At 40.4% G+C, this 18879-nt stretch overlaps 1 protein-coding gene across 1 annotated transcript in view; it reads left to right on the top strand.

Moving 5' to 3' along the window:
• LOC138787292 (hepatocyte nuclear factor 6-like) overlaps positions 1-18245 on the top strand; it is a 104343-nt gene extending 86098 nt beyond the window's left edge. Inside the window, exon 2 of the mRNA XM_069964520.1 lies at positions 17926-18245. Coding sequence (XP_069820621.1) covers positions 17926-18218 — 293 coding nt within the window. The 3' untranslated portion in view covers positions 18219-18245. The remainder of the gene's footprint in view (positions 1-17925) is intronic.
• The last annotated feature ends 634 nt before the right edge of the window (positions 18246-18879 follow it).

Here is an 18879-nt window from a genome sequence, read left to right as displayed (position 1 = left end):
TCAAAACATGAATGAATGTTTCAGTATTTTTCCTGTACCACCCTTTTCTGAGACCATTTTAGTTTTTGTTTTTTTTAAGTATAGGGTCTTATAAGACGGCATCATTTTAATTTGACGCTCTTTAGAATTGTCCAGCCTTTATTAACATAAACGTTTATTTTATTATTCTGTTTAGAAAAGGTGCTGAATATTTACTTGTGATAGTCTGGAAAATGTGTTATTGATTTTTTGCAAAGAAGGTTGACTGAAATGTCTTGCATACAGTGCAAAAAGGACATGAAAAGGATGAGTAAAGAACACTCTATTAAATCTCAAGCTTGTCTGCACTTAATGAGTTATGCCACAGACCAGTAGCTATCCAGAGTAGAGAATTGTGGAACATTTGTAAACGGACTAGTTGAGTGGGGCAGGAAAATCTATCTTCACACACATGGCTGAGTGGACCCACAATCTGTCGATAGAATAGATCTTTAAAGCTACACCACAAATGCATTGCAGGCAAATTCTATGCTATGTATGTAAAATCACTCTCTGGAGAGATGGCCAAAATGAAATCTGTGTTCTGGAAAGGAAAGAGAAGCAAAAAATAAGGCTGCCTCACATTAAAGTTTTTGCCGATGTATGAAATAGACTGCGGGCATATTTTAACATTAGCTGTCCAATCATCACTCTTCAAAATAAAGGGAAAAGTAAAAAAAAAAAACAAGTCGATTTATTGCTGTACTGATTATTTATTCAATTCATATTCATTCTGCCTCATATGTATGGATTTCTGCAAAGCCCACATGATTGCCCAAAGAATTGGGCAATCATAAATGTCTGCAGCAAATCTGTTGTAATTGAAACTAGCCTATGGGTTCACACATATCACATAAAGATGCTACTGCAGGCATACATTTTCAGAAAGACATATGCCAAAATCCAGAAGTGTAATATCTAGACATGAGCAAAGTTTTAAAAAGTTTGGTTCAGCAGGTTTGGCATAAAATTCACAAACTTGCAATCTGAGGCTATATTCACACAACGTTTTTTCAGTTCAGTTTAAAATTACTTCTGTTATTTTGAGGCTAAACGGACGTTATTTAGCAGCCTGGCCTCCCCTTAGTGCAATGACTGGTGTTTGCACATTATTCTAGTTTGGTTAACTAATTGGCCTTTGGGTGGGGCTTAATGGAAAAGTCCATTGAATTAATAGTAAAGACGGAGAAAGAACAGTGGAAAAAGGAAAACTGTGTGTGAACTACTAATACAAAACATCTGCTGTTTGAAAAAGACTTCCGAAAATAATGATCATGTTCATTATTTTGACATCTGCGGCAAAAACGTCTGTTATTCAATACACTGTGTGCATTGGACGTCTGTCTTCCAATTGCCTTCATTGCATTGCTATTATAGTCAGTTAAATCACGGCAAAAACGGCTGTTATTTTAATTATAAAAATCTGCCACTTTTTCTCTATTTTTGACATTGTTTGAACATAGCCTGAACCTTAATGAACAACAATACTTACCAGTCTGTGCTCCCCGGTTGTCCTCCTCTTTCTCTCCAGTCCCCAGCAGCCAAGATCCCTGGTTCCTGGGGCAACACCGTGGCCAGTGATTGGCTGAGCAGGCTATCACTCTTGTCTGGAGAATGACAACCCGCTCGGCCTATCACTGGCAGCAGCACTGTCCTGTCTCAATCAGTAATTGGCTGAGTGGGCTGGAGGTGGCTGGAGACACCAGAGACACAGAGAAAGACACCCTGGGAGCATACCTTTTTTTTTTTCGTGCAGCCGACATTTTGTTCAAATTTGAAAACGAAGCTTTGAGAAATTTGCAAACTTTGTTGCGAACCCTGCTTCACTTTGGTCATCCCTAGTAATAACACTTTTTGCCAATAAAAGTGTACCATAAAAAAATGAAACGCAACCATATACTAGAAAGAACTAAGTACAAGATATAAATGCGATCCAAATACATTTGGTAGATGAGTGTGTCTTCTCCAGAAGATGAAATGGGTGGGGTAGGGTAGAAGACTAAACTGTCCCTACCTACTAAACCCTAGTAAGGCCCCTATTACACATACAGATTTATCTGACAGATTATTGAAGCCAAAGCCAGGAACGAATTTGAAAAGAGGAGAAATCTCAGTCTTTCCTTTATGACCTGTTCTTTTTTTATAGTCTGTTCCTGGCTTTGGCTTCAATGATCTGTCAGATAAATGTGTATGTGTAATAGGGTAGTATTCCTTTTGATCCCATTACAGTAGGCCTCTTAACAGCCAGCCTTAATAGGGCCCTTAGGGCCCTATTCCACCAGACGATTATCGTTCGCATAATCGTTAACTATTAACAATCTCAAACGACCGCTATTGCGAAAGACCTGAAAACGCTCACTCATTTCCATAGAACGATAATCGTTACTTATGATCGTATTTGGGATCATTTTTTCTTCGCTATTTCTTCGCTATTGCGTTCGTATCTACTGCGAACGACCGAACGACATCTTATTCAATGTGAACGATTTGCGAACGTTTTGCGAACGAGCAACGATAAAAATAGGTCCAGGTCTTATAAAGCGATCAATGATTTCTTGTTCGGTCGTTAATCGTTAACTGCATTTTAACCGAACGATTATCGTTTAGATTCGAACGATTTAACGATAATCTGAACGATAATCGTCCGGTGGAATAAGGCCCTTAGTCTTCTGCCCTTATCTTGTATTTAGCTCTTGGTAATGTATGGTTGCATTACACATTTTTGGGGTGAAATAGAATCAAAGTGAAGCTTTTCTTTTAGACTTCTGGGTTTTAGTATACTAATTCAATTTGAAAAAGTGTCAAGTTTTACCTCCTAGCATAGTGGTCTAGAACAGCGCTTCTCAAACTCTTTCTACTGGAGCCTCACCCAACACACTAAGCTATCACCAGGCAGACAAAGGGGAAATCTGGGCTTCATCATCTGTGGTGGAAGTCCTTTTAAAAGTGACAAATACTGCTAGGGCTACCTTTTATCTGTCTCCTAAGCTCTATATACCAATAAAGCAAGTGTAAAATAATTTAACAATGTTGCTAAAATGGAGATTGTTGAAACAAGTGAAAGGACTCTGCAGATCATAGTCACTTTGAGACTGTGAACTGCCTCCCTATCTGTGCCTCACCAATATCTAGGGGACGCCTCACAGTTTGAGAAGCACTGGTCAAGAATAACATTAAAATGTATTTTTTTTTTCCTTTTTTAATCAGAAAGTCACAAGATGTGTGTGCTTTCAGGTAGAGTGTCTTCCCATTTAACTTTGGGAGTAAAACCTAGACAATGCGCTTTGAGTTGGTGTTGTAAATCCCATAATTATATAATTATTGTGTGGATTTATTAGTAGATGATGCTATATGATTATAATAATATATGTATATATAATATACTGATTCAGGTTCCAGGTGAATAGGAGCATAGTGCACCTAAATGATCCTTTTATATAAATTAATAATGTATAGAAATTAACAAAGTCTAAGCACTTACCAATTTGCAAACAACTACGTTCATCTGTTCTTCATATTAACATATATATATATATATATATATATTATATTATATATTTATATATATATATATATATATATATATATATTATTGCTGACAGTTTTTATTGAGTGAAATGCAAGTGCAGTACAAAAAAGAGAGCTAGTTAAACAACAGTGAGTATTTTCATTTCAGTAACCAAAATAGCTAAATGTAACAAAGAAAACAAACACTGTAAATAACATTAAAACAGCTGTTACAATTTTTCCAAGTTTTTATTGCCCTCCCAGAAACCCTCATGGAAAAAAACGGAATTTGACAAATGACCAACTGCAATGGGAGAAATAAAAACATAATCAATATATTTAAAAAGCAAAAAAAAAAAAAAAAAAAGGTCTGGTTACTAGTTATTAAACAGAAAACACCTCTTTGTGTATTCACTCATGTATAGACTGCAGTGGTTAAACTACCCACTTAGGGACAGCAGGTAATCTTTGAAAGCAGTTGGCAAGTCATTGTATTTTCAGCAAATCACTTGCACTTAACTTAAATGTGGTGGAAATTGTAGGTTATATTACAGAAAAATACACTAGGAATATTGCCAACATTTAGAAAACAAGAAAGGAGAAGGATGTTTTGAGAGTATAATAGTGACTTTGTAAAGCTGACAGAAGAGATAGAGATAAAGCCATCAGGTCATCTTTAAATGGTCCATAGATATCTCCATGGGTGGTATTATTTGTCTACTGGACTTGTAAACCATTGCTATCTTATTACTAGTATGTAGCACTTTATTATCTAGACTCTTAGACTTTCATCATTAAGCACATTTGAATAAATATAGGATTGCACGATGGTCAAGGAAAACATATTCTTTAATGAAAAGACAGGAAAAGTCACTTGTTTCCCCGCAACACTTTGAATATAATTTGTCAGAAATCTCAAGTTTAAATTCTGAGTGAGTAGGAAATTTAGCAGTCACTACTATTACTATAGTAATCATCCTTTGAAACTATTAAAAAGAATAATAATAATAGTAATTATATGATGAACATGCAAAAGCCTTAACAAGGACATATTGATTAAGCAACACTCATAATAAGGGTCAATTTCTAAATGTAGAATTAATAATAACTCAATGTAAAGAGTACATATTAGTAAAAGTTTCTTATGGAGATACCTAAGAAAAATTTCTGACACATCATTATAGTCATATATTTCATTACCCATCCTATACTGACATCACCACTGAGATCACCACAATATTCAGTAGGACAGTTAAAACCTTCCCACCACATTCATACCTGTACATTACTGAAGGGGTTGCCTGGGCAGGGCACTTTTTAGTTATCTCCTTGGGAATAGGGTAACATAGACACAAACTGATACATGAACAGTAACACGTCCGTTCATGCATCATTTTGTTGTTCGAAAAAACATTCGTTGAAAGCCAATCAGCAAGCTGGCACACGTTACCACTTCCCTGACAATCCCAGTCATGCCCCATTGGGTGAAAAATGTCCACAGGACCAGACCTGTGTTCTCAATAGGGCAAAGTTAATGAAAGGTTACTGATTACAAGGGTCCTAAAACAGTGGGATTGTATGTGCTGGTAGCTGTGATACCATTACTGAGACAGGATGAGGGGGTGAAAACAGAAAAAAGGAAAAAATGGCAGCACCTCTATGCCTCTGTTCATACTGCAGGTTGCAAGTTGCATGTGTCTAAAGTACAGACAAAAATACAAAAAATGCAACAGCAACCCACAGATGCAAGCTCTTACCGTATATACTCCCCCGGTGTAAACACGATAAAAACCTGTGTAAACATTCACAGAGCCTTCTTTAAATTGAACCACAATTGTGCTTATTGTTAACGGTTGCAGTAAGATTTAAAATATTTTTTGGAGAGTCACTATAATTGGCCTTGCATGTTATCCACCCCACCCCTTCCTAACAGTTTATCGTCTCAATCATAAAAACCTAGACACTCTATCTCTGGATAAGGAAGTCATTAATTGTCCAAGAGGGTTGCCCTACAAATCTATCACTAGCAAGCAAAAATTTACACATCCTTTTCCTCAGTCATGTGTTCATTGCAGTCTAGTTTATTTAAGCATTTGCAGCCTAGTACAGAATCGCCAAGCAGGCAGGGATTAGGGCTCAAACTCTTTTTGTCACTCTTTCACGTGACAGAACATTTGTATCTTGTCTCCTCATTCAGGCAGTTGGATGGACAAGTCCTGTGGGACTTCCACAGGTTTATTTTTTATGGATGTTGTCTTGTACACGTTGGCTGTGGATAGGCGGATACATTTGCCTGTGATGACTACTCCTGGTGTGTGAAGCAAGTTTGTTCCATTCCCCCTAGCTTGCATTTGCCACTTCCTCCACCTGGGATTTGTGCTTCCACAGAGCCCTTGCTTTTTAACCCAATGGGTGATACAGCAAGGTGGGCACCCAGTAATTAGCACTGCTGATGTGGGCAACTCAGTGGTGGCTTTGCTGGAACTACTGCGTGTGGTGTCTGAGGTGAGCCTGGCAGCCAGCCAGCCAGGAGAGGACAAGTTGTCCTTGGTGCAGAATCTCTCCTCTGGGTCCACTGCATCCCCCTAGCTACGCTACATTAAAACCCTTGTGCTGATGGGGTTTCCACCCTGCTGTAATGACAAATCATTGCAGCATTGTGTTTAAGTCACATATGAGTGGTGGGTGAGAAGGTCCAAGTAAGGCTGCAGTGCAGAAAGGCAAGCAGCAGGGTGAAAATAGGTAAAATTCGCACACATGCCTTGCACTTTATGCAGCAGCTTTGCCATGGCAGCTCAGCACCAACAGGATATGTACATGCGTCAGGCAAGGGATTTAAACAGGCTTGGGCAAGCAAACAGGTTCGGGCCACTGCTGGTCTGAATTTTCGCCCATTATTGCACAGCGCCTTTCCTGGATTGAAGATAAGTGACAGCAACTGCTCGTCTGTCTGCTGGTCCATACCCCCCGACAGCTCTGACAAGGTGTGTGGTTTGTCCCTCAGACAGCTGATTTTCAGAACAACAAACTCTTGCTCATCCCCAGCTATGCTGAAGTTGGTGATGCATCAGCTATGCTGAGAGTATGAGAGGTGGCAGAGCAGGAAGATTGGTATTAGGAGGAGGCAACGATTGACATCTAGTGATCCAGTGTGATGGTAGGACATGTGACAAAACACTTCACGCCTGAGCCCCAGCCGCCGGTACCAGAACCAAGTGGAAAATTAGGGAGATGTAAGCCCCCGTCCGGGCTTACTGGTCCACATATTGGTAATCATGTGGACCTTGCCAATGATGTTGCACAATGCACACCTTATTTTCTCCCCAACCTGTTGATATAGAGCAGGCATGTCCAAAGTCCGGCCGGAGGGCCATTTGCGGCCCGCGTTCCGAACTTTTACGGCCCCCAGGTATCCACCTTGCTATTATCTGCCTGTGTTATAAAGCATATAGCATGTAAAATGGTCGGCCCTCGCACATGTTCACTTCATCAAATTTGGCACTCTTCGAAAAAAGTTTGGACATGCCTGATATAGAGGCAGGAATGGTGCACCTTGAAAAGCAATGGCAGCTTGGAATCACCTAGAATAGTAAAGTGCTGTGGAATACTTGGAATACTTTGACACTATATGAGTAAAAAATAGCACTTTTAATACTAAGGGCTAGCCATCCCAATTAGAACCAGGGCTTGTGCGTGTGAGTGCGAGTGTTTTGGGTATGGAACACTAAAAAAAACTTCCCTAGGTCAGTGGAGATTCTTGTTTCTGATGGTGTTACTGATATTTTCACACCAGGGCCATATCTCTTCTGTGGTCTTCATTTTTAACATAGTTAATAATGTTGAAAGAAGACAAGAGTCCATTAGGTTCAACCGAGAAAAAACTACTGTGTTTATCCAGGGGAAGGCAAAAACCCTTATGAGGCAGATAACAATTGCCCCAACACAGGGAGAAAAATCCTTTCCAATAGCAATCAAAATAATCCCTGAGTCAATGATCAACATTTTGATATTCTAGTTTAGTGTCTAGTTTGTGTTCCTATTTTAACTACTTCCCATAACTTAGTATTACGCATCCTTACTCCAGTAGTCATCTATCTATATATCTGTTGTTACCCTTATTTTACTTCACTTTTCAGCCCTCTACCCCCTCCTGGAGACACAACTTGCAAAGCACAGTGTCTTGTCGTCACAGGGGAGATACCACACCCTGGAGCTCCTCTGAGCTGGCTTTGGTGAGCTCAGTCTCTAAGTGTGGTGGCCAGTACCAGCCAACCAACTGGCTTCTGGCCGCTGAGTAGTTGGGACTGGTTATCTGCCACCCTGCCCTCCGTACTTTCATGGGCTTCAGTCCATGATGAGTCTAGGACCTTGTCATTGTTGTTTTGTATCTAGTATTGGACAACCCTTATTTTGACCATTCACTTATTTTCTCATCCACCTGTTAAACAGAATAACAGTCCAGAGATTGAACATCTTTTACATGTAATTAATAGTACATTTTGGGGGCCAAACCCCCTTTCTCAAGCATGAAAGGTTTACATAGGAGGTATTGTTAAAAGTTTGAGCACTTTGGGTTATATGTAAAAAAATTAGAATTAATAAGAATAAGTTAAAAAGATTATTTCCTGTGTGTGTTTTGTCTATTTAGGGTGCCTTCACACCTACCGGATCCACAGCAGATTTGACTAAATGAATGAACACAGCATTAAATCCGCACTGTAAAATCCGCTGCGGATCTGATGTGTGTGAAAGCACCCTTAAGAAGTTTTGGAATCAGAGTTATAGGAAAGTTTCCTGCCGTCACCTGATGCAGGACTAAAGGGAATTTTTCAATATTGTAATTGGGAATGTTTTAATATTGTAATTGAGAATATTCTAGCTAAAACATACAGCATAACTCAATAGATGAAGTAGGAAAAAAATGGGATTAATGTTAAGACTCATGTACTGTATATGTCAGCAAACTGTCAAAATGGGATACCGAAATATAGATGTAGCAAAGTTAATGATCCCAGTCTGGTGCAATATCATGATACAAAGGAGTACTATGCAGTTGAAGCAGCTTATTTTTCTAATAACATAACCCAGAAATTTGTTGTCATAATCCAAAAACTGTGATTGTTAATTCTGCTGCAGGCAGGGGCCTGATTGACTTAAGTTATCTAAATGAATCTAATAAGTGAGTGCATTCAGACCAATTTTCTAGTGTATACTGTATGGGGGGCATTTATTAAGTCCAGCGTTTTTTACGCCGGACTTAAAAATGCCCCCCCAGCTCCGGCGCTACGGAGATTTATGTAGAGGCGGATTGCCTCTACATAAATCCCGTGCGCGCCGGTGCGCACCGCCGAAAACCTACGCCAGCTGAGAACTGGAGTAGGTTTTCGGCGTATATTTGGGCGGAACGGATGGTAAATCGCGCGGACTCTGAGTCCGCGCCCCCGGTCCGCCCACTACACGCCCCCTTTCGCCCCCCTGGCGTACTCGGTGGAAAGTGCCGATTTGCGAATATTTTATTCGCAAATCGGCCATTTGCGTATAAAAAAATACGCAAATCGGCACTTTCCTCCAAAAATCATCCGTACACCGGATGATACATGTGGCCCTATGTGTTCTCACTAGCTGTCACTATCTGACTATGTTTGGGCCACCGAAGTTAATGGGGTCTGTGGTTATCTGTGCTTTTATATGTTGGCATCCCATTTTGACATTTTGATGTATATTTCCCTTGGAAACAAGTATAAAATGGGCACCACTTAATAGTTAACAAAATATTAAGAATAGGGGTTCACCTATGCTCCAAAAAATAAAGTGGAGTAAAGTGAGAAACAACGCAGAGCATGATAACACGTGCACACCCTATGCGTGATTAAGGTTTTTTGAAACTGGCTAGAAAAAGTATTTTAAAAAAATCTAAAATAATATACATACACACCCCCAAATAGGGGATGTGTAACAACACTTTTGAAGCGCACAATACGCTACTATAGGATTCCCCGGTACACAGAAATACAGAAAATAAGCATATAAAGAACATCCATGTGTTATGGATGCTTAACACATGGATACCTGTGAAGTGCATAAATGTGCGAACAATAATATGGATGTTGGTATGAGACTATGTTCACACAACGATTTTAAACAGCTGATATCTGATACTAATAATAATGGCCATTATTTTGAGTACCAAAACAGCCGTTTTTTAACATACTTTGATGGTCGTCATTCCAATGACGTCCGTTGGTACATTATTTATATTTAAGTTAAATGATGGCCACTTTCATTAACCTTTTGGGTGTGGGTATTTTTAAAGATCATTGAATTTTGTTAAAAGGTGGTGAAAAAAATAGTTTGTCAACAACTTAAAATAACGGCCATTATTTGCTCAATAACAGCCAGCAACAAATGTACTGAACATTAATTTGACAGCCGCTGCGAACAACGGACGTTATTCTATGCATTGTATGAACAGCCGTTGTTTCCATAGACTTCAATGAAAATCATTGAAGATTGAAAATGATGGCCATTATTTTAAGTATCAAATAGCCATTATTTTACTAAAAAAGACAAGAAAAGTGTGTGAACATGGCCTAACCGTATAAAAATGCAACCTGAGAATCTGATGTCCAGGACAACAGCATGTAAAAGACCCCATACCTTATGCTATACTTCATGTAGCTTCATTAGGAGTTAGGTATTATGGGGGAGATTTATCAAACATGGTGTCAAGTGAAACTGGCTCAGTTGCCCCTAGCAACCAATCAGACTCCACCTTTCATTTTCTAAAGAGTCTGTGAGGAATGAAAGGTGGAATCTGATTGGTTGCTAGGGGCAACTGAGCCAGTTTCTCTTTACACCATGTTTGATAAATCTCCCCCAATGTGTGTAATTTATTATCAGATAACTTACATGTGGAACACTGTACAGTATACCTTACAGTATACAGTATGCCTTGGAAGGTACAGTCATAATGTAAACCTAGTTTTAAAAAATAAGAAAATTTAATCTTTGTTAGGGTCCTATTAGACTAGCTGATGGCTGCCTGATCAGTAATGTAAACGAGCAACGATCTGCTAGATTGGCGCTCATTTACTGAGCCTATTACATAGCTAGATTATCGTTTAGCAAGGGCTGCTCGGACATTGTTGTCTGTGCAGCCCCTGTGCTAAACTGTTCATACATTACCTCTTCACACTCCCAGTGTTCTCCTGCCTTTTGCTCTCTTCCCAACACTGCGCTTCAGCTTCTCTGAGCTGACAGGCCGCGCAACCAATCACTGGCCAGTGATTGGCTGAGCAGCCTGTCAGCTAAGTGGTGTCCGGAAGAAAGCAGAATGTAAGAGACCGGGAACGTGGAGAGGTAATGTATGAACAGTTTATTTAACCCTTTAAGGACAGAGCAAATTTCGATTTTTGCGTTTTCGGTTTTTCCTCCTTGTGCATAAAAGGCCATAGCACTTGCATTTTTCCACCTAGAGACCCACATGAGCCCTTATTTTTTGCGTCACTAATTGTACTTTGCAATGACAGGCTGAATTTTTGCATAAAGTACACTGCGAAACCAGAAAAAAATTCAAAGTGTGGTGAAATTGAAAAAAAAAAAACGCATTTTGTTTATTTGGGGGAAATGTGTTTTTACGCCATTCGCCCTGGGGTAAAACTGACTTGTTATATATGTTCCTCAAGTCGTTACGATTAAAACGATATGTAACATGTATAACTTATATTGTATCGGATGGCCTGTAAAAAATTTAAACCATTGTCAACAAATATACAACACTTAAAACCGCTCCATTCCCAGGCTTATAGCGCTTTTATCCTTTGGTCTATGGGGCTGTGTCAGGTGTCATTTTTTTGCGCCATGACATGTTCTTTCTATCGGTACCTTGATTGCGCATATACGACTTTTTGATCGCTTTTTATTACAATTTTTCTGGATTTGATGCGACCAAAAATGCGCAATTTTGCACTTTGGGATTTTTTTTTGCGCTGACGCCATTTACCGTGCGAGATCAGGAATGTGATTAATTAATAGTTCGGGCGATTACGCACGCGGCGATAGCAAACATGTTTATTTATTTATTTATTTACTTTTATTTATAACCTGGGAAAAGGGGGGTGATTCAGACTTTTATTAGGGGAGGGGGATTTTTACTAATAATGACATTTTTTTTTTACTTTAACACTTATACTAGAAGCCCCCCTGGGGGACTTCTAGTATAAGTGCTTTGATCTCTCATTAAGATCTCTGCAGCATAGATATGCTGCAGAGATCCATGAGATAGGCACCGAGCCGGGGACGGCGCCATCTTGGAGCGGTCCACGGCCGGCTTCATTTACGGAGATCGCTCCTCCGGGACAACATCCCGGAGGAGCGATCTCCCCACTAGACACCAGGGATGACGCTGCGTCCGGTAATCGGATGCAGCTGTCAACTTTGACAGCTGCATCCGATTACTGTATTAGCGGGCACGGCGATCGGACCGTGCCCGCTAATACCTACGGTCCCGGGCTACACGCGGCACCCGGGACCGGCGCGGTTCAGAGCGGGGCCGCCGCGCGGCCCCGCTCTGAACTCCCTTGCCGGCATCAGGGCGTAAATTTACGCCCGATGTCGTTAAGGGGTTAATCATTAGCCGTCGGCCATGCATCGCTATTTCACATATTGATGCTATACATGCCCACTCCAAACATTGCCTCCTCCATGTTTACTGGATAATGTAGTTAGTTTCAGATCATGAGCACTTCTTTTCCATCTTCATTTTGTTCCTTTTACATATTTCTGGTACAAGTTAATGTTGGCTTCATCTGTCCAAAGAACTGGCTAGCTTTTTATTACGTATTTATGCCAAATCTTTCCCTTCAGTATGAGTGTTCCCATTGGTTTGCATTTTAAGATAATCTTCTGTATTAACATTCATGAAGGCATCTCATTTTTCGCTTGGCTAGATGTTGTCCTTTAGTGTCTGAGCTTGCTTGCAATGCTTTCCTTATTTTCTGACAATATGCAGAATTGTAGATTTGAACACTCCTATCGTTTCTATTATGTTGATGATTTTTTATGCTAGAGCACCGTGAAAACTACCTACCAAGCAGGAGGTATATGGTGCATGCCTCCTGCTTATTGAGCACATGCTGGGCTAGGTGCAGATGTCTCAAGCCAGCGGGTGTTAAAGGTCTTTTACAGGGTCTGATTATCGTTCAGGAGTTGCTAAAAACGCTCCATTGGCTGAAAATTTACCCTTGTGAAAGTGACAGTGATCCTTGGAAGGCTTTAAAATTTATTGTTATCGGCCACACATCTTCCTGTGTAAACAGGGGATGTGCGGCCAATAACAATAATGGAGAAACTGACATCACAGGTATGCATATATATATACTGTCAGTTTCCATGGCTGTACACACAATCCTTGTACCACTTGATTTGTTGTGCCGTGTGAAGGCACTGCAAATGCGCCCTGGTCTTGCTCATCAGTGACCTCCAGCAGCCCGCGGACAAACAATCTTTACATTTAAAAAGACCTTGAGACTCTAAGTAGTAATGTATACAGCATTGCAACTTACCTCAGGCTAGCACATATCTGCCAGATCTGTGTCTGACCCAGTGAATCTTGTAAAGATTTGATCAAAATGAGATTTGGCCAAACTGTACAGTGCATTGTACAGTGCATTTTATAGAGGTGAAGAACCTATTTCATTCTACTGCAATATTTAACTTGTCATTCTGGGGAACCAAAGGCCGTTCAAACAATAGATGCCTTTATTCTCCATCTGCATTTATACCTTTTTTGTGCATACAGTTATTGACTGTACTTTTCCATACATAACCTTTATGTATCATTGGATGAGGATACCCTATCTATTATACCTTTGGCCCTGATGGAGTGCACAACAATAAATGCATTGGTGTGAATCTAATCTCGCCATGTCTGGTGTACTGTTAAGTGTCATCTAATAGATGTATTGAGCTGAACACTACAAAGGTGTATATATCAATTAATTTTTGATTTTTCCTGCCTTATATGGGCAAGACTAGTCAGCAAATGTACACATGCAAGCATCACATTCTGGATTCTGCCATACGTACAGCTGTGATTGATTTTCTTTGTATGCAGCTGTAATAAGACAGATGGGGGAAAATTATGTTGTGCAGCATCAGCAAAATGTAAAAACAATGACTGATCATCAAGCAGCCCTTTTTACTGCAATATTTTTGTGTATAAAACAATTATAAATTATCTCTATTGAACACAGTACTTCTAATAAATTTCTAATACCTATACAGTCACAGTAACACTGCCACAAAGTTGTCGGTGAGGCACAGTTGGGAATGTAGGTTATAGACAGAGGTTTTTTTTGTGGTTGCACCCACCCCTGATTTAGCAACATGGTTGACCTGCAGTACTGTGAGCTCATGTTATGCACCTTGCTTGTTATGTACCAACAGCCGTCATTGCACCAAAGGGCGGCCAAACAGTGAAATGATTGATGTCCTTTTTGAATGGAGAGGAAAAACCATTGTGTGAACATAGCCACAGCCTTTAACGGATGGTAAGATGCTTGCCTGTCCGCTCACTTTAAACCTGTCAAAAAGTCACTGTCAGCCGCCCATGTGTCAGGGTAATAAGAGATATGTGGCCAACAGCTCTGGCCGCACAATTATCAAGCTGTGTAACAAATTCTGTAAGCGAATGCCAATCTACTAGCTGTGTAATATGGCCTTTTAGATTGATGAAGCAACGGTTTTGGGAAGGCTGCATCGCATAGCAGTAAGGAGGAGGTGCTGGAATGTAATTGACTGACAACTAAGGAAAGGAAGTACCTGTGTGTGTACTGAAAAACAGCAAGACCCTGCTCCCTTTCTTAGAAATGAAAGGATGAGAAATAGCTGTACACTATGGAGGGAGCATCCAGAAAGCAAGGGCTCAGTGCATGCCCAGATTGGTAATCTGTCTGACCAGGCAAACGCCCGCTGGGTAGCCACTAATACCAATCCGTGGGCTGCCGGTCCCGCTGCATACTTGGACCGGCGGCCCTCTGCAGGGGTCGTGAACAGCGCTATGTGGTGGGGCAGGCTATTCTACTGTTGTGTCCAGTTTGGGTGGGGTTTTGAAACTCAGTTCCATTGAAGTAAATGGAGCTTAATTGCAAACTGCACCTGAACTGGAGACAACAGTAGGGGGAAAAGTGGCCATGTTTTTGTAGCGCTGGATAACCCCTTTAACTTCACAGGCCGTGCTTCCCTGTGGTGTGGTGACCTGTGATCTCTGCACGGCCTCCTCTTCACCCTCCCTGTGCAGCGTTTAGGATCTTCTGTCTCCTTCCATCCAAGCTTACCTGTGCCCCTGATTTTTGAGTAAGCAATATTACTTGTGCTCTCTGTCTGTCTTAATAATATTTCTGTCTCCTCTTTTGTTCTATCTATCTATCTATCTATCTATCTATCTATCTATCTATTTATCTATCTATCTCCTCTTTTGTTCTATTATCTATCCTTCTGTCTATCTTAGATAGATAGATAGATAAATAGATATAGATAGATAGATAGATAGATAGATACAATAGATAGATAGATAGATAAATAGATATAGATAGATAGATAGATACAATAGATAGATAGATAGATAGATAGATAGATAGATAGATAGATAGTCACAGTACTTGTACTACTCTATTGTCCCATAGTACCTGCAAGCAAAACCTAATGCAAAACAAGCAGAAATTCCTTGTGGAGCTCATGCCATGAACTTCGCTCGGAATCCCGCCTGCCTCAATGACTCAGTGTGATGTCTCACGTGCTTCTGCTCAAAGAATTGACATGTCAATTCTTTTAGCGGAGAGCAGAGGCGCGCAAGACATCACACTAAATCATTGAGGAAGGCGGGATTCCCAGCGGAGGTCAGCCTGTTGTGTCTTACTTGATTTCTTCTGGTGGGCCCCATGTACCCCAGTCCGACACTGAATCCATTGCAGATTTGATGCTGCTGAAATACATAAATATGCAACATCAATGGACAGTAGATTGTTTTATCTTTATTTTTATGCGTTGATGATGGGATTCACATATTTAACCCTTAGGGGACACAGCCAGTTTTCATTTTTGCGTTTTCGTTTTTCCCTCCTCGTGTATATAAGGCCATAGCGCCTGCATTTTTCCACCTAGATACCCAAATGAGCCCTTATTTTTTGCGCAACTAATTGTACTTTGCTATGGCAGATGTAATTTTTGCCTAAAATGTGCCGGGAAACCAGAAAAAAAATTATATGTGTGGTGAAATTGAAAAAAAAAATGTTTTTTTTTTTATTTGGGGGGGGGTTGTTTTTACTATGTCCGCCCTGGGGTAAAACTGACTCGTTATATATGTTCCTTAAGTTGTTACGATTACAACGATATGTAACATGTATAACTTTTATTTGATTTGATGGCTTGTAAAAAATTTAAACCTTTTAAAGAAAATATATGTTCTTTAAAATCGCTCCATTCCCAGGCTTATAGCGCTTTTATCCTTTGGTCTATGGGGCTGTTTGAGGTGTCATTTTTTGCGCCATGATGTGATCTTTCTATCGGTACCTTGATTGCGCATATATGACTTTTTGATCGCTTTTTATTACAATTATTCTGGATTTGATGCGACCAAAAATGCGCAATTTTGCACTTTGGGATTTTTTTGCGCTGACGCCGTTTACCATGTGAGATCAGGAATGTGATTAATTAATAGTTCGGGCGATTACGCACGCGGCGATAGCAAGCATGTTTGTTTATTAATTAATTTATTTATTTTTATTTATAAAATGGGGAAAGGGGGGTGATTCAAACTTTTATTAGGGGAGGGGATTTTGTGTTATTAAAAATACATTTTTCTTTTACTTTATACATATACTAGAAGCCCCCCTGGGGGACTTCTAGTATATGCACTCTGATCTCTCATAGAGATCTATGCAACATAGTTATACTGCATGAATCCATGAGATCGGTGTTCTATTACTTTTGGCTGCTGCAGCCAAAAGTAATAGAATGCCGAGCCGGGATCAGCGCCATTACGGAGCAGACCCCGGCCCGGGATGGATGCGGGGATCGCCCCCCCGCAATCGCGCCGCAGGGGGGCGATCCCCCCACTAGACCACCAGGTATGGAGATTATCAAGTATTTAGAAGCAGCTGTCAACTTTGACAGCTGCTTCTAAGTACTTAATTAGCGGGCACGGCGATCGGACCGTGCCCGCTAATAGCCGCGATCCCGGGCTACACGCGGCACCCGGGATCGCGGCAGTTCAGAGGGGGGTCGCCGCGCGACCCCCCTCTGAACTCCCATAGCGGCACGAGGACGTTCAATAACGTCCTGGTGCAGCTATGGGTTAAGGAAGTAGTGGTGAACATGGCCAATTAAAGCAAAATTCTCTACAGCATGTATAGTACACTGCTATCTATGATATATAGAGGAGGATATGGTAGGTATGTGCTCCTGCTGAGGTTTGAGTGCCAGGGCTGATTTTAAGTCCCAGTCCGGCCCTGGCTCAGTGTCAGCAGTAAGAGAACTAAAATCACCTTGTCACTACCCTAAAGAGTTAATTTTACGAAACCATGCAGATTTTTACAGCTCTTTTAAAATGACAGGTATGCTTTACATAAATGTATTATTTTAATAAAAATATTAATCTTAGTTATCTAATTCCTTTATTCATAGATCATAACCTAGTTATGGACATTTTAAAGAGGGTGTAACATCAGGTACATCCTCTTTAATCTGACCCACAGATAGAACGGCGCTGTCACGGAGAAGCCGTTGCCGTGGTCCATTTTTTTAACCGCGGCCCAATTCCCGTGTACAGTGCCATTCGCTGCATGGGTCTCGGGCCAGGGCTGAAGCACAGGAGGCAGGCCGGCCAGTGGGCGGAATCCCCGGGCCCTCTATGACGCGGCTCCATTGATTGTAGAGGGGAGGTAATTCTCTCCCACTGGGGCTGGGCTGGCCCACCTCCTGTGCTTCAGCCCTGGCCCGGTACCCGTGCATAGAATGGCGCCGTACACTAGAACCAGGCTGCGGTTCAAAAAAAGGACCGCGGCACCGGCTTCCCTGTGATGGCGCCGTTCTATCCGTTGGTCAGATTAAAGAGGATGTACCTGATGGTACTTCCTCTTTAAAGGCTTTGGGCACCTTTTGAAAACATAGATTTTTTTTTAAATCTTGTTTAGTACATTTTATGGTAAAAATTTAAAAAGTTGCCAGTTTTGCTTCTACAATGTGTGAGCTCTATTTTCTCAACATACTTTTACACAGCCTATATAGATCTCTCCTGCTAGCTGTCTTTTGTCTGCTTCTCCCCCTCCTACTATATATTTGTTCAGAACTAAAATGTCTAATTCTAATCATGCATGTGTTCACCCTTTCTGTATTTTTCAGCTTGTAAACGCAAAGAACAAGAACAACAGAAAGACCGTAATCTTCAGCCAAAGAAGCAGCGTTTAGTATTCACAGACCTTCAACGACGTACGCTTATTGCTATCTTCAAAGAAAATAAACGTCCTTCAAAGGAGATGCAAATAACAATTTCCCAGCAGCTAGGCTTGGAGCTCAACACTGTCAGTAATTTCTTTATGAATGCTCGACGACGGTGCATGAACCGATGGCAAGAAGAACCTGGAGTCAATCCTGGGATGCCTTCAACATCTACTAGCACTTTTTCCAAGGCATGAGTTCTTTACAGATTTACATTCTGAAATGAAATCCCCAGTTACAAAAAACATGGAATATACTGAAAACCAGTGAAAATTCTAGTATTGCAAGACACTATAAACACAAAAATCAATAGCTGTGCTTCTTTATAAGGTTTTGTTCGTCCATCTGCATTTCTTATTCACAACGAACAGACTGAATAACATCATTTAGGCATATATTTTATCTTTTTACCTGTATATGCAGAAAGCATCCACTCACAAAAAAAACACTGTGGGTGTTTAGTAGTAGTATAACAATTGCAACAAATCACCAGTCAATGATAGACAAACTATTACATTACTTAATTAAAAAAAGACATTAATGAAGCCATTAATGATGAAAAACTCCACTGCATTGGGGTTTGTACAAGCACATTCTCAAGTAGAGATCATTCTTCAAAAATACATTCTCCTTCTCAAACATGACTTGAAAGCAAACAAACTAACAAACAAAAAATGCCAAAAAGCAACTATAACTACCAAATACAAATAATACAAGTACTAATGCCTCCAATATTTTTTCAGTTTCCAAATAAAACACCTTTTAATGTATTTAAACAGCTAATACACAGGAATCACCTGAAATGGGAAGGACACAGACTGGTGGATTTCAGCGCAAGATAATGGTATTTTGTGCCAA

This window comes from Dendropsophus ebraccatus, chromosome 3 (assembly GCF_027789765.1).
Source record: "Dendropsophus ebraccatus isolate aDenEbr1 chromosome 3, aDenEbr1.pat, whole genome shotgun sequence".
Lineage (NCBI taxonomy): Eukaryota > Metazoa > Chordata > Amphibia > Anura > Hylidae > Dendropsophus > Dendropsophus ebraccatus.
The sequence above is the reverse complement of the archived record's forward strand: the minus strand, read 5'-3'. Positions and strand labels throughout refer to the sequence as shown.